Raw genomic sequence first — 14,735 nt, forward strand, 5'->3', positions numbered from 1 at the left:
GAGAGATTGAGCTAGCTAGAAAACCAGGCTCAAACCACCATTTTCTACAAAAGAAAATGCCTGTAACAAGTCAGGAATATGACAGTTGTTGTCCATTCGTTTGATGTGTTTGAACTTTTGATTTTGCCATTTGATTGTGGATTTTTCTTTTTGAATTTTTCCTGGAAGTTCAGTATTTTTGTCATTTTACTTTTTTGTACGACGTCCGAGTGTCAACATAATCTAACAGGTCCATATATAACATATTGTCTGAGCGAAAATCCTTAATTTACATTTTACATATATAGATTATGTATTAGGAAAATGACGTTTAATGTTCTTTCTGTGTATTTTTAGCTCACCTGGCCCAAAGGGCCAAGTGAGCTTTTCTCATCAATTGGCGTCCGTCGTCCGGCGTCGTCTGTCGTCGTTAACTTTTACAAAAATCTTTTCCTCTGAAACTACTTAGCTAAATTTAACCAAACACGGCCAAAATCAATATTAGGTATCTAGTTTAAAAATTGTGTCCGGTGACCCGGCCAACCAATCAAGATGGCCGCCGTGGCTAAAAATATAACTTAGGGGTAAAATGCAGTTTTTGGCTTATAACTCAAAAACCAATTTTGTTGTTTTTTGTTATAATCTTGAATATTATTATAGATAGACATAAACTGAAAACAGCAAAAATTACAGCAAAGTAAGACCTAAAAATAAATTAACATGACCAAAATGGTCAATTGACCCCTTAAGGAGTTATTGCCCTTTATAGTCAATTTTTTACAATTTTCATAAAATTGGTAAATTTTTACTAACATTTTCCACTGAAACTACTGGGCTAATCATTACAGATAGAAATAGTTGTAAGCAGCAAAAATGTTTAGTTAAGTAAGATCTATAAACTCATCACCATCACCAAAACACAATTTTGTCATAAATCCATCTGTGTCCTTAGTTGAATATTCACATAGACCAAGGTGAGCGATACAGGCTCTTTAGAGCCTCTAGTTAAATTGTATTTTGCAAGAATCATAACTTGTCGTGTGTTCTTAGCGTATGCATTTAACCGATCAAATTCTTAAATTATCCAATGACTCACTTGTAAATTTTATTTTTGTGTCCTGAGTTGTTATGACTGTTATGTGTTACGTCATGACGTCATCAGTATAAATTTATCAAGATTGTATTTATATTGACCAGCAATATACAAATATATTATTAAATCGTATATTCTAACTAATTTGATTCGTTCAGGGATAGTCACATATTAAACTATATATTCTTAGGTAGATTGAAAACGGCGGATAGCAAATAGCACATTGCACAGCAAAAATCCATATTTGCACGGATATGATCGATTATTTGAGGAACAAAAATCTTCTTATTCATAAGGTGTAAGAAAAAAAAAGTAAATACAATAACAACTAATATATTGTAAATGTCTATGAGACAATATGATATGATCTATATATTTCCAACAAAATCAAATGACGATTTGACACAAATATGGTCGGAAATTAGTAAAGGTCTTTTCATGACTTTTTCCTCAGTCAATATACTTCTTTCAGGTCCATATATCTTTGTATCGACCTCATACAAAGGCTCTACTACTTCTTCTTCTTCTTCTTCTTCTTCTTAAATTATTTTAAAATGGATAAAATACTAGCTAATCAGTAAACTGGTGTTTGTAATCATTTTTATCGTAATTTCCAAAGACATTGTAGAATGCTCCTAGTGTATGCGAGCTTTTAGCGAGCTACTACACCTGTTTCGAGCCGAGTACAAATACAGCTGATATTTAAAGACACTCAACAGTTACATAATTGTCTTTATCCTGCAATTAATTCTGTATATTTTTTGTGTTTTGAAAGTCACCAAACCTAACAAATTTAGCATTTATTTTCGATTTGTAATCCCTTGAGGCCCGCGTAGTAATATCAAAATCACACATTACGCTGAAGACGGGTTCGCAAAAAAAGAGTCTCGAATGGTCAACAACATCGTTCAAGGTGAATAATTATCTATTTTAACGTAACAACTAATTTCAACAGTAAAAACAAATAACAAAACATCGTCAAATTTGAAACAGAAGTTTACGAGTTGTCCTACGCTTCAGACTTGACATTCACTAAACATGCATGTTGAAATTGACATGGTTGATTTTGTAACACGTAACACACAATAATACACATTCAAGTTTTGAAATCGACAATTGTCATCGTCATTGGAATGCAACTGGAATACACATTATTAGGTCACAAAGGTCAAACAATACTCAGTCCGACAGTGGGCGGAGCTTTAAAGCGATATCTGTATAGTATACAGATACAGCATAGCGATACCTGTAGGGCTGTATCTGTATAGTAGGACACCCAATTGCAGGATAAAATAGGATATTCGTTTTGTTTTTCTGCGTTTGTAAATAATTCACCAAACCTTGTTTTTTCTTAAAGTTGTTATTCACCGAACTAAAATTGTATAACTTCAGGTTGCTTGGTAAAGGTGCATTTGGTGAAGTTTACTATGGTCTACTAGCAGATAATGCACATTCAGAAGTACCAACCCCAGTTGCAGTTAAGGTTAGTTCAAAAACTTGTAATACACGTCAGAGTATACATACATACATGTACATACATACATACATGTGGATATACAACTAGTTATAGTTGACAATTAAAAGAGCGTGTTCGTTGTTTGTTGTTGACTTATGTATATCATATGATATATGTTTTTATTTATTGTTTTGTTTAACCTTTTAGAGCTAGCAACGTAGTATTGAGTTTACTTAATTTTAGGTCGTTTATTTGCTTGCATCTACATGTACTTCAATTGGTGTTCGGTGGATAGTTATGATTTTTATGACAAATATGTAAATGGTAGAAGTTTTTTTAAAATGTTTACATCAAGCATCAAGACGCAATTCATTTAATCTAATTTGTATGTGTCATTGTAATTATCCTCAACAGGCTTATTAGAAACATTCGTAATTATGATGTTTGAAAAGACAAGCAAATGACAATAATATATGTATATGCGAATGATAAATAGTTAGTTTAAATGCATTGCGACGATATTATGGCCATCCAAACCGTTGTTTATATTTATTGTTTTTGTTGCTTTATTTCGAAATCCCCTGAAAATGGTAATATGCATTGCAAACCAGGAATAAAAATAGACCGAATGGAAAAAAATACAGCAAAGAAAGTAAGACTTTGAAATCTTTGCCTCTCAAGATGTTTTTTTTCTGCATTGCGTACTTCAGTGTGTCATTTTCGTGATTTCAGACATTACCTACATTATGTTCAGACCAAACAAAGTTGGATTTCTTTATGGAAGCCGTCATGTTAAGGTAAGTTGTTCGCGTAATTATTCAATTAAAAGACACTTTACTTTGTGTTTAATTTCTTTATAATGATCGTTCGGGATCCTAAGTGCACCTGAAAGACTGAATTGCATGAAAACCTAAATCTTACATATTGAGAAAAGGCATTCTATTAATGTGTTAATTACCGCCCTGACATAACATCATAATATACGTTGATTTTTTCCCCTCTCGTTTACTTTCTACGCATCCAAAAAGGAATATAATGAAGAGTTTCTCATTAACCCATTTTGCATTCAATCATAGACGCTTTTTAAGCTTCAATCAATATATTACACAATTATGCACACATCGAAATGTTCTTTAAAAGAATAATTCTTCATTTCGAAAGTCTTTTAGGGCAACAGTGAAAAAAAAAGACGATATAAACTAGCGCTATAACGGAAGTTGTGTTGCATCAAGTCTATTTCGTTTTTTCGATTAATGAGGTCGTTAATAAGGCACACTTTTGTTTACTGTTGCCCTTAAAATCTTCCGTATGAAAGTTTTAAAATTAATCTGTACATTTCTTTTACTCAGTGGTTTATAGTCTTTCTTTCAAACCGAGGAATTATTCAACTGTCGTTATATAATATATTATTACTTTTAACTTGGACTAGGAATTCATGTCTCTGTACAACATGACCTCGTTTTCCAGTGACACTCCACAATTCCCGCCATTATCTAGTCGGGACCTAATTTTTGTATTATTAATTTATTTGTTGTCATTGATATTTGCCACTGGACGTAAAACAAACCACAGTTAATTCCCCCATGACATCTATACATTTGTGTTTAAAATGATTTAGAATTTGATTATGGATAAAATATTTTTGAAATAATGATTAACCACATTGATTATTAGCTTTAGAGTGAAAGAAAATATAAATGAACATGAAATATATTTTCAGCAAGCTAAAGCATCCAAATATAGTTAAATTTATCGGGATTTCGATCGAAGGGTCGTCTATATTATTAGTTACGGAACTGATGGACGGCGGTGATTTACGTTCATACCTTAGATGTTTGCGAACTAAGTTACAAGTAAGTGATAAGTAAAATACCCGATATAGTCTAGCATAAGTTATGTTTAATAAAATAGTGTACTAACGATCTATAACGACACAGAATACATAAACTGGGATTAAAACAAAATATCGAATTAAATTTGTAGTTTGTTTTATGTTACATATCATAATAGATATTTTTGTTAATAAAATTTGAAATAAATGTTCTGATATCTTTGAGCAACGGTTAAAATATGTGGAAAAGCGATGTCTAGTTACATGCAAATGATATTTAAAACAATAATGTTTATCCTTTTAAAGCTGTAACTGAACCAAACGATGCACCAGAAGGGTGGCTTACAATAAAAAAAAACAATCATAATAAAATTTCTGCAAATTAAATTTCGATAGCAAAATGAACGTTATAAAAACACTAAGCATATATTTGACTGGTATCAGCATTAAATTTGATGAGCATCAGGTTATTTTGTAAACTTAATTCTGTAGTTTATGGAAACTTTTCATTAATTGTTGCTATATTTTTTTGTAATTTATAAATTCATTTTCCGATACTATGATCATTGTAGGCTTTTGTTAAAATTTGCTAGTGATACATTATTTAAGCTAAAACAGACAACAGTTTTTGTTTCATGACATGTAATACGAATCTGTTTTTAATCCCAGGACATAGCAACCCAGGAGCTCGTTCTTCTTTGTATAGATGTTGCCACCGGTTGTCAATATTTAGAGGAACACGGGTGTATTCATAGGTAATTGTATGAAAATAGTCTTACTCTTCGAAAACATCATCTCACAAATGTCAGCAAGGACGGGCTTTAGAATTATCTAGTGAAAAATCGAACGAATTACACAAAAAAGTAAAACTAATATTAATAAAAAGTTATGACTTGTAGAAATCTCATCCCATTCGGCACACCTTGGATTGAGAGGCTGCTAATAAGGAAGCCCCCTCCTTTTTCTGAAGGTAAACAAGTTAAGTATATAGGGAATCACTGAGGAATGACTGACTTAAGTGGCAGTCGGTGGGCCCCAATTACTTATACAAGTTGCTTTATTCGCCACTGTATCTAACTTAAATTGGATCGAAAAATAAATATGAAGGTGTTAAAACGGTATCCAATGAAAGGCAATTTTCCATATCTATTCATTGACTGGATGTTTTTTGTATTGTTTACAGTACAGTAAAAGTAGTGCCATATTAATATTAACAATAATTGCATTTTACTGTAATTGAAACAATTAAATCGGAACATCTCTGTTACAACCGTTTATATATGATATATTTATGATATATTTCTATTATGAAGTACTATATACGTCGAACCACAAACGTCAATATCATTCTATCGCGTAGTGGAATCAACTAACTTTGGATTCTTATAAATTATATATATAACTTATGGACTAGTTTAAATCTCGGGCTATCTCTGAAATTTATTCTTACATACTTTTGATTTTTTTAACCCTGTAGTCTAACATTGCCTATGTAAAATTGTAAAACTGTTTGTATGCACATTGAACGACAAAGTTATGTGACGTATAAAAATTTCTGACGTCAGACACTCAAAGTATTCGTAGATAGTAGATGTGTTTGTGTTCTGTTAAATTGTTCCTTTTGAAATTGTTATACGATGATGACTGATGTACGCATGTTTGGACTATTTTGTTTATTGTGTCTGTTTGTTTAACGCATCAGTGTAAATAAACGGATTTTGATGAGACTGTCATTATAAAGTGAGAGGGTTAGCGCTATATAACCAGGTTTAATCCACCATTTTCTACATTTGAAAATGCCTGTACCAAGTCAGGAATATGACAGTTCTCGTCCATTCGGTTTTGATGCGTTTTGTTATTTGATTTTGCCATGTGATTATGGACTTTCCGAATTGATTTTCCTCTAAGTTCAGCATTTTTGTGATTTTACTTTTTATTAATTATATAAGTTTTTTTCACAAGTTGCATACAATTGATTTTATTTGTTGAGTCAATTAGAGTACCGGTAATGTAAAACGCTGCATCTGACCCATTTCGACAAAAGTAAAATCACAAACAAACCAAACTCTGAGGAAATTCAAAACGGAAAGTCCCTTATCAAATGGCAAAATTAAAAATTCATACACAATAAATGAATGGCTAACAACTGTCAGATTCTTGATTTGGTACAGACATTTCCTTATGTAAAAAATGATGGACACAAACCTAAATACAAGTTCATCAGCTTCATTTATGTACAAATACTATACATTCTAACTTAATTTTTGATATAAATCTAAATCGAATGTAGTCTAGATACGTTGCAAGTGGATATATTAGAACCTCTAAAAATCTGCGATCTTTTTGTAAATTAAAATGTACACCATCTTGACATATTCTGTTATGCACTCTCTGCATGTGTTTTGTAATACATTAGCCAGCAAAACAACCAACATCCGTCTATGGTTTATCGTACTAGATGGAATTCCATCCTCAATGTTATACTGTACAACTCAATCGATAGAATTCAATTGTAATCGACATATTATTTATTTGTATATTGACAAACGATATTTTAATGATTATATTTCAGTTTATGTGCATGTGTATTTTGAATGCATTTTAATTACAGAGACCTTGCAACGAGAAATTGTCTATTGTCAGAGATAGGTTCCAGAAAAATAGTAAAAGTCGGCGATTTTGGGATGAGCCGATTAACTGGAAGGTAGATTATTATTATTTTCTTTATTGTTTAAATAAAAGGTGTCGATTGACTATTTGAACCTGGTATTGTGTTACAACTTTTAAAAATACGTTACATTTCCAAGCAATCAGTTTCTGTCAATATGGATAGCATGTACTAAATTCTCATTCAGAAAAACACGCAACGGTCGCATTTTTCGATCATGCTACTGAACTTTGAAGCAATTGATTATTTCAGAACAAATTACTACAGGAAGAAAGGTACGGCTTTAGTTCCTGTAAAATGGATGTCTCCAGAGGCTTTCATCGACGGAGTTTTCACATCAAAGACCGATGTGTGGTAAGTATTGGTTTTAAAGTACTAGAAGACAAAGGTTTAAGGATTGCAGTCTGGCTATTCTATTTCATTTTTGTATGTGCGCGAGTGATGGATTGAAGCACCATATCCCTCAATTTAAATTATGATTAAATTGCAATGCTGATAGAAACATACTAAGTCTTATAACTGTTTTCAAAACCTGATTGATTACGCTCCTAGGACTAGTTGCAATTAATATTCAATTGGTTTTTCTTAATTAAGGGAAATAAAGTGCATTTAGGCGATAGTGTCATACCGATATCGAAATTTCACTACATCAACGACATCTTTCGACTTTACCGGAATCTAAGGATATGAACTTTCTAGTTATGTGTTACATTATACTGGTCAGCCAATTTATGGTGTTACTATAAAACTGATGATGTGGATAATCCATATATATACATATATATTGTTTTATTGGTGTTACATGTATAGTCCTTGAAAATGTCAAATATATGGCTTCAATATAACAAAAAAGAAAACGATGGGTCAACAACCTCAGGCAAATCATTGCTAGGCAAATCATTATAGTAGTCAGAAACAGTGAACAATCTTAATAACTGGAACATTTATAATCCATGTATACGTATGTCATACACTTATCCAGGACTGCTTGAAAGTGTCCTACATATAAATGGATAGGATACAATAGGAAAATCGAAATCAGCCGATTTGTCGAACAGTTTTGTTTCCACTGTCTAAATCTTGATATCTATCAAGATATGAACATAACCGTCTCCATTTAATTATTGTATTACTAGTTCAACGGGATAAATTCAACCGGCATAAATCCAGGTTTGAATAATTCAATAAGAGTAAAATTCAACCGGTATAAATCCAGGTTTGAATAATTCAATAAGAGTACATCATTCATCAAGCATAATTCGAAAAATCATTTTACGAATGATTTAATGAATGATTTAATGATTTAATTGAAGAAGACTTTCTATGAAACATTTAAAAATGCAAAAAGCAACATGTGAAAGTTGCATGCGTTCCAACACAGTCTTGCATTGAAAGCTATCATACGAAAATCAATATCCATCTAGTATTAGGAAGCTGATGCTTAATAACAAGTTATCATCCTAAATATGCATGTAGTATTGGGTGCTATAAACAGTTTCGTATAAAAAAAAAAAAAAAACTAGGGGTTATCCGCCGACTACAAATAACCATGGAGGGAAACCCTTGTTTATTGACTTAATTGGTGAAAAGGTATCATGTTTTTTGTATTAAATTGTAAAAAATATTTACTTAGCTTTCAATTTAAACAGGTTGAATGATTGAAATAGTTTAAAAATTATATTGAATATACTTGTTTTGAGGGGAGACAACACTGTAAACATCCTGTTTTATAGGCAATGAAAAATGAATTTTTTTTGCAGCTACTGTAGCTCTATTCGGAGCAGGAGACCGTACCCTGAAACAAAATATTTAGGAAAATCCGGGTTTAAACCTATAAATTTAATACAGTTTTGATTATGAAAAATGTGCACGTATCATGTCTTCATGGGTATGAATATGACATGATTTCAGTTTTTTTTCCCATGTACTTTGGATGGATTTTTTTCAATATAATAAAAGTACACTTTATATTTATTTTATTAGAAACTAGAGAACATTCTGATTCAAATGATATCTAGTTTTATACAAGTATCTTTATTAATCAGTCCACCACTAAGGGTCACTCATGCATTTTTTACATAAATAAGGCCGTTAGTTTTCTCGCTTGATTGTTTTACATTGTCTTATCGGGGCCTTTTGTAGCTGACTACATGCGGTATGGGCTTTGATCATTGTTGAAGGCCGTACGGTGACCTATAATTGTTAATGTTTGTGTCATTTTGGTCTTTTGTCGATAGTTGTCTCATTGGCAATCATACCACATCTTGTTTTTTATATGGTCCCTCAAAATATGGCGTCATAGAAAAAAACTCTTGATTGCAGCCTTAGTTATTAGAAGTTAAGTGCTCGCCTACACATCATAAGTATATAAGAACATTGCTAACGTTACCATGCAAAAATCATATTTGACAGATGACGAATAGGAAATGTTGGAAAACAATGAGTTCGCCGAATTCAATCATTGCTATTATTAATTTAGGCATATATGCTAATACACAGTTTTCTAATAAAACGGAAAAATAGATATTGCTATGTCATTGATTCGTTGTTTTGTTTTGTTTAGGAGTTACGGTGTTTTGTTATGGGAAGTGTTTTCGTTAGGGCATGTTCCCTATCCTGGAAAATCAAACGAAGAAGTCATGCAATTTGTGAAACATGGAGGACGACTGCCGAAACCAGAAATTTGCACCGAGAAAATGTAATGATTTAAATATGCTAGTTTAAGTTGAACTTTTTTCTTTACTGGTATAAATTTTTTCAGCATATATTTTTTCTCTTCTAGTTTGATAGTAAAATTATCTGAATCTTAACAATTGGATTGAGCAATAAAAATAAATAATACATATACATTGTAATATTACCTTGATAAAAATAATGTTGAAAAATTTGGCGGGATTCTGTTTGTCAGAAATAAAGTGGTGTGCGTGAAGGAAGTTGATCCTTGAAAATCAATTCGTTCTTCTTAATATTATTTTTTTACTTGAATAGAACATTACACACAAAGCGTTGTGTGGGTAATAACTGTTTTTGTTTTTCATTTTGTATATAGATAAGACATTGTTTACGTTTGAATGGTCTCTATCAATTTTTGTTGCCCTTTATAGCTTGTTCTGTGTCAGCCAATGCTCTGTGTTGAAGACCGTATATTGATCTATAACAGTTACTTTTGAATTTTTTGTCTTGAATGGAGAGTTGTCGCATTGCCAATCATACCACATCTTTGATATCTAAGGATTGCAATTATCGTATTAAACACTGAATAAAGTGACATCATTTAATGTTATCTTGTATTAACCAGTCATAAATATTCAATTCCCGTCTAGATCTTTTTATAATTAATCCCAATGACATTGCGTGATTTTGATTGCAAATGTTTTCAGATGTTGTATTTAAACATTAAGACTGAAATTAATAAAAAAGAAAACAATAAAACACGACGAAATTAGCGAACAGTTTTAAGTGTGAGTAGAAAAGAGAATCTCTTTCTATAGATTCTAGGAAAAGGTAGGAACATTTTCAGAACCTACGTAACCAATAGTTCAAGTCTCCCTCATTTACGTCTAAATGGAGCTCGGAATGGATGGCGCTCGGTTGAGACATACTATTTACAACATTAATCATTACATAGACTACAAATAAATCATATAAGGGAACGTAATACTGTATCATTTATAAGTTGTCATGTTTAAATGAGACTGAGATTAAATAATTGTAAGCCCTGCCGTTTAAATGCTCTCAATTTTCAGATATCAGCTTATGACCAATTGCTGGGCAGATGATTCTAGGTTGAGGCCAAATTTTACAACAATCAAAGAGAAATTAACAAGTATTGAACAGGTATATTGAACGTATATGAATTCAATAGATTCGACCGACAACAAAGTCTTATTCATGAGGGTTATGTGTATACAAATCTGCATAAATCAAGTGAAGTGACATAAAACCTTTTCAGTAACCCTCGCTGAATTAGGCAAAACTTTTTGTTGGTCCTTAATGCTCTTCAACTTCATTTGGCCTTTTAAATATTTTTTGATTCAAGCGTCACTGATGAGTCTTTAGTAGACGAAACGCGCTTCTGGCGTTAATACAAAATTTTAATCCTGGTATCTATGATGAGTTTATAAAGATTGAAAATTCATTCTGATTTTGGCTTTTCGATAAGATTGTTACACCACTGTCCCAGGTTAGGGGAAGGTTTAGATCCAGAAAAATAGTTTAACCGTACCAAATTCTGTGCATGCCCTAAGTCAGAGGTCTGTTATTGAGGGGTTGTTTGTTTGTTGCAGTTTATATCATTTTTGTTTTGGTTTTATAGGGTGTGTTCGGTGTTTTCTTGTTTTGTACTGTAAACCAACAGTTCTAGGTTAGGGATGGATCGGCGCTATCTAACTCGTTTAACCCGCCATATTATGTATGGGCCTTTCCCAAGTCAGGAGACTGTAAATAAATAATAGTTTTCTGTTGGTGATGTATAGTATGTTGTTTTTCGTTCATTATTTTGACAATAAATTAGGCCACTAATTTATTCGTTTGAAGTGTTTAACATTTGTCGTTTAGAAGTTTTTTATAGCTGACATTACGGTATGGACTTTGTTTATTGTTTAAAGTCGATGAGAGTGGTCTTTTTGGCAATCATAACACGAATTATCTTTATAGATATCAAGGTAAAGTGATAACGCATTTTACTGAATTGTCTTTGCTTGTTGATGGAAATGTTTGTTTTCTGAAAATCAAGATCATAAAAATGGTTTACGTGTAAACTACAAGAAAACATATAATCAATTTTTTGAATTTTCTTATATAATATAACCTTTGTTTTATCTTTCAGTGTGATAACAACAGTACCTCTAATCCGTATTTGTCAGTCCCCTGTTGACACAGAAGCACAATTATATATAAATTTCAAAAACAGAACCAATAAGGTCGGACCTATGAATGTACATTATGTTATTAACTAGTCATGTCATGATTGAATTTGATTGATTGTGTGATTGATTATTTGAAATGTAGATACTTCCATTGACTATAGCTATCTTGTACATATTCAGTGTAAATATGCCATTGGTTGTTAGTCAAACAACACACAAACTATGACTTTGTTCCATTGATACATTTTGTTTTATTTTAAGTATTTACAATATTAAAAAAGTTAGTAAATTTGTACATGATATGCCTGTTTATTACTTAAGCCCTGAATTGAAGGTTTTCAATCATATTCCATTATATCTGTTTCACATGTTAGTACATTACTGGTGATAAGTCTAGTTCAGTAGCTGTTTATTCAACAACTTTTTATTTGTATAGTGTTAAAATTCTAACTATAATTATGATTGAGTTATTATAAAAGAAATTATACAATTTAATAGACGAATGGATGTTTTTAAATAGATTATAAATACAACTAAAATTGTCATGATTCCATACTAAATATGGCTATCTTTTATTTACAGTCTTATATGTATCGAATGATGGTCTTATGACTGTCCCAAATTTGATCATAAGACATGTCTTAGAACACGTCTTAAGATATCAATAGATATAGGAAGATGTGGTGTGAGTGCCAATGAGACAACTCTCCATCAAAATAACAATTTAAAAAAAAAAAACTAAACCATTATAGATATCAAGTTTGTAATCAGAATTTCGACTTTCGTACTTATATGTATCAACGATCCCCTGTATCACAACTGACAGTTGGATCGAAATCTCAACTGCTGTTGTCATTCCTAATTCATTTAACACAACATTGATGGATTTAACATGATACTATATTAAATACCAGCCGTTGATACAATATAGACAATTAAAGTCAATAAAATTACAATAGAATTGGATAAAAAAATCAAATCAGATTTGTATATTGCAGTGTCCTATTTCTTTTCATATGTTCAAATTAGAGTTAAACAAATTTAGAAGTAGCACTTATCATCCAGGGTTTCTGCAGGAACGTGTTTGCCGCCTGGCTGATTTCATTCCACCGACATTTTGCAGCTTCATTTGAATACGGATTGACAGGATCTATGATGTATGGCGCAGCATATCTACAAATATATATATAAAAAACATTCCTTCGATATAGGAAGATATGGTATGAGTGCTAATGAGACAACAATTCATCCAAGTAAACATTCATAAAATTAAATCATTATAGGTCAAGTTATGGCCTTCAACATGGAGCATTAGCTCACACAAAACAGCAAGCTACAAAGGGCCACAAAACATTATTAGGGAAAACCAATCAAACGGGGAAACAAGCGTTTCAATCAACATAAAACAAGAAATAATATACACGTATGAATTACATAAACAGAGGAAAACCACTTTACATCAGATTTCTTACTTAGGACAGGTTCAAGCATTTCCAGCGGGTTAATATTAAATGTTTTATAAGATGTTTATTGTTGTTGTGGGATTCGAATCAGGCAAAAGTTCTACTGAACTGCTTTAAGTAAGACAACACAAAGTATTGTTAAGATGTATGCAAAGAAATGTATTGTATCAACTTAGGTCATGAAAGGGGATGCTTAATTTTAGTCTTCTTTTTTTCATTACTTTATTTTGCGCAAAAAAGCAGATACAAACTTATATAGTATTTAATGATCTATTCAGAATAATTGATCGTAAAATTACATCTCAACCCATTATAAAGTGGATGGCTTAAATATTATAGAAAATAGGTAAATTTTGTCATTTGATCATTTGATAAAGTAAAAGGTATACTAGTATTTTGATGTAAAAGTGTAGGAAAAAGCAAAAAATTTTGTATAGTTGCAAAACTAACTTTTAAAATTATTTCTTTCGAAGTTTGAAATGTGCATCAACGACTTTTATTTTTATTATTCAGTCTGATAAACGGAGGAACGATTTTTTTTTTCTGCCTAAAAGCTGTTTAAGATAGAAAAATAGAAAAACAATAATCCCAATTTACAATAGGTCTTGTGCACGTTCACAGAAATCAATAAAGTCTAGTGTATTACTACAAAGGATCTTTAATACTCCACTGTTAGATTATTATGTATGAACGTGTACATTGTAAATATACGTTGTAATCAAAATCCTATTCAACAAATCGTAAATAGATATACCATAAAATTGATGACCATTGTTCCTTTAATATGAATATTTTTCCACAGGTTCAATAGACCTCTATGATTTCCTGTTAGCAAAATATACCTTTGTTGAAACTCTCTGTTGTAAAACTCCCCGACGAATTCAACTCTAATGTTGTTCGGAACAGCGATTGTTTCCATTACTTTTTTCAATGCATTTGTGAGCTTGAAATGTAGAGGAAAACCGTCCTGACCCCACAGACGAATGACAAGTAACTCAAGAGCAAAAGATGATGGAGAGTTCTACAAAGATAAAACAGTTTTTGACATATCATTACCATTACCAGAAATTCTCTTTTTACTTTACTCTGATTTCTCTCAATATTTCAACGTGTTATATGCGAACTTCATACATACATCATTGAACTTATAAAATAATTAGGACTGCCTGACATTTTTCAAACACCCGTCTTTTTATATACAGATATATGAAGATATGGTAGGAGGGCCACTGAGACAAAGTCAAAATTTGTAAAAAGTTAACCATCATATTAATCATATGTTAAAGTATGGCCTTTAACAAGGGGCATTGGCTTACACCGCACAGTAAGCTATAACAGGCATCAAAATGTAAAGTGTGAAAATATTCATGAAAACCA

At 31.6% G+C, this 14,735-nt stretch overlaps 1 protein-coding gene across 2 annotated transcripts in view; it reads left to right on the forward strand.

The window, feature by feature from the left end:
• LOC134688436 (ALK tyrosine kinase receptor-like) overlaps positions 1-11,967 on the forward strand; it is a 34,870-nt gene extending 22,903 nt beyond the window's left edge. For both annotated transcript variants that reach the window (XM_063549149.1, XM_063549150.1), the window contains exons 12-20: positions 2,465-2,555; positions 3,261-3,325; positions 4,249-4,381; positions 5,029-5,114; positions 6,971-7,063; positions 7,280-7,381; positions 9,591-9,725; positions 10,774-10,864; positions 11,856-11,967. In XM_063549149.1, the coding sequence (XP_063405219.1) occupies positions 2,465-2,555; positions 3,261-3,325; positions 4,249-4,381; positions 5,029-5,114; positions 6,971-7,063; positions 7,280-7,381; positions 9,591-9,725; positions 10,774-10,864; positions 11,856-11,903 (844 nt within the window). In that variant the 3' untranslated portion in view covers positions 11,904-11,967. The remainder of the gene's footprint in view (positions 1-2,464; positions 2,556-3,260; positions 3,326-4,248; positions 4,382-5,028; positions 5,115-6,970; positions 7,064-7,279; positions 7,382-9,590; positions 9,726-10,773; positions 10,865-11,855) is intronic.
• Positions 11,968-14,735: the final 2,768 nt, after the last annotated feature.

Source organism: Mytilus trossulus, chromosome 10, assembly GCF_036588685.1.
Source record: "Mytilus trossulus isolate FHL-02 chromosome 10, PNRI_Mtr1.1.1.hap1, whole genome shotgun sequence".
NCBI classification, from domain to species: domain Eukaryota; kingdom Metazoa; phylum Mollusca; class Bivalvia; order Mytilida; family Mytilidae; genus Mytilus; species Mytilus trossulus.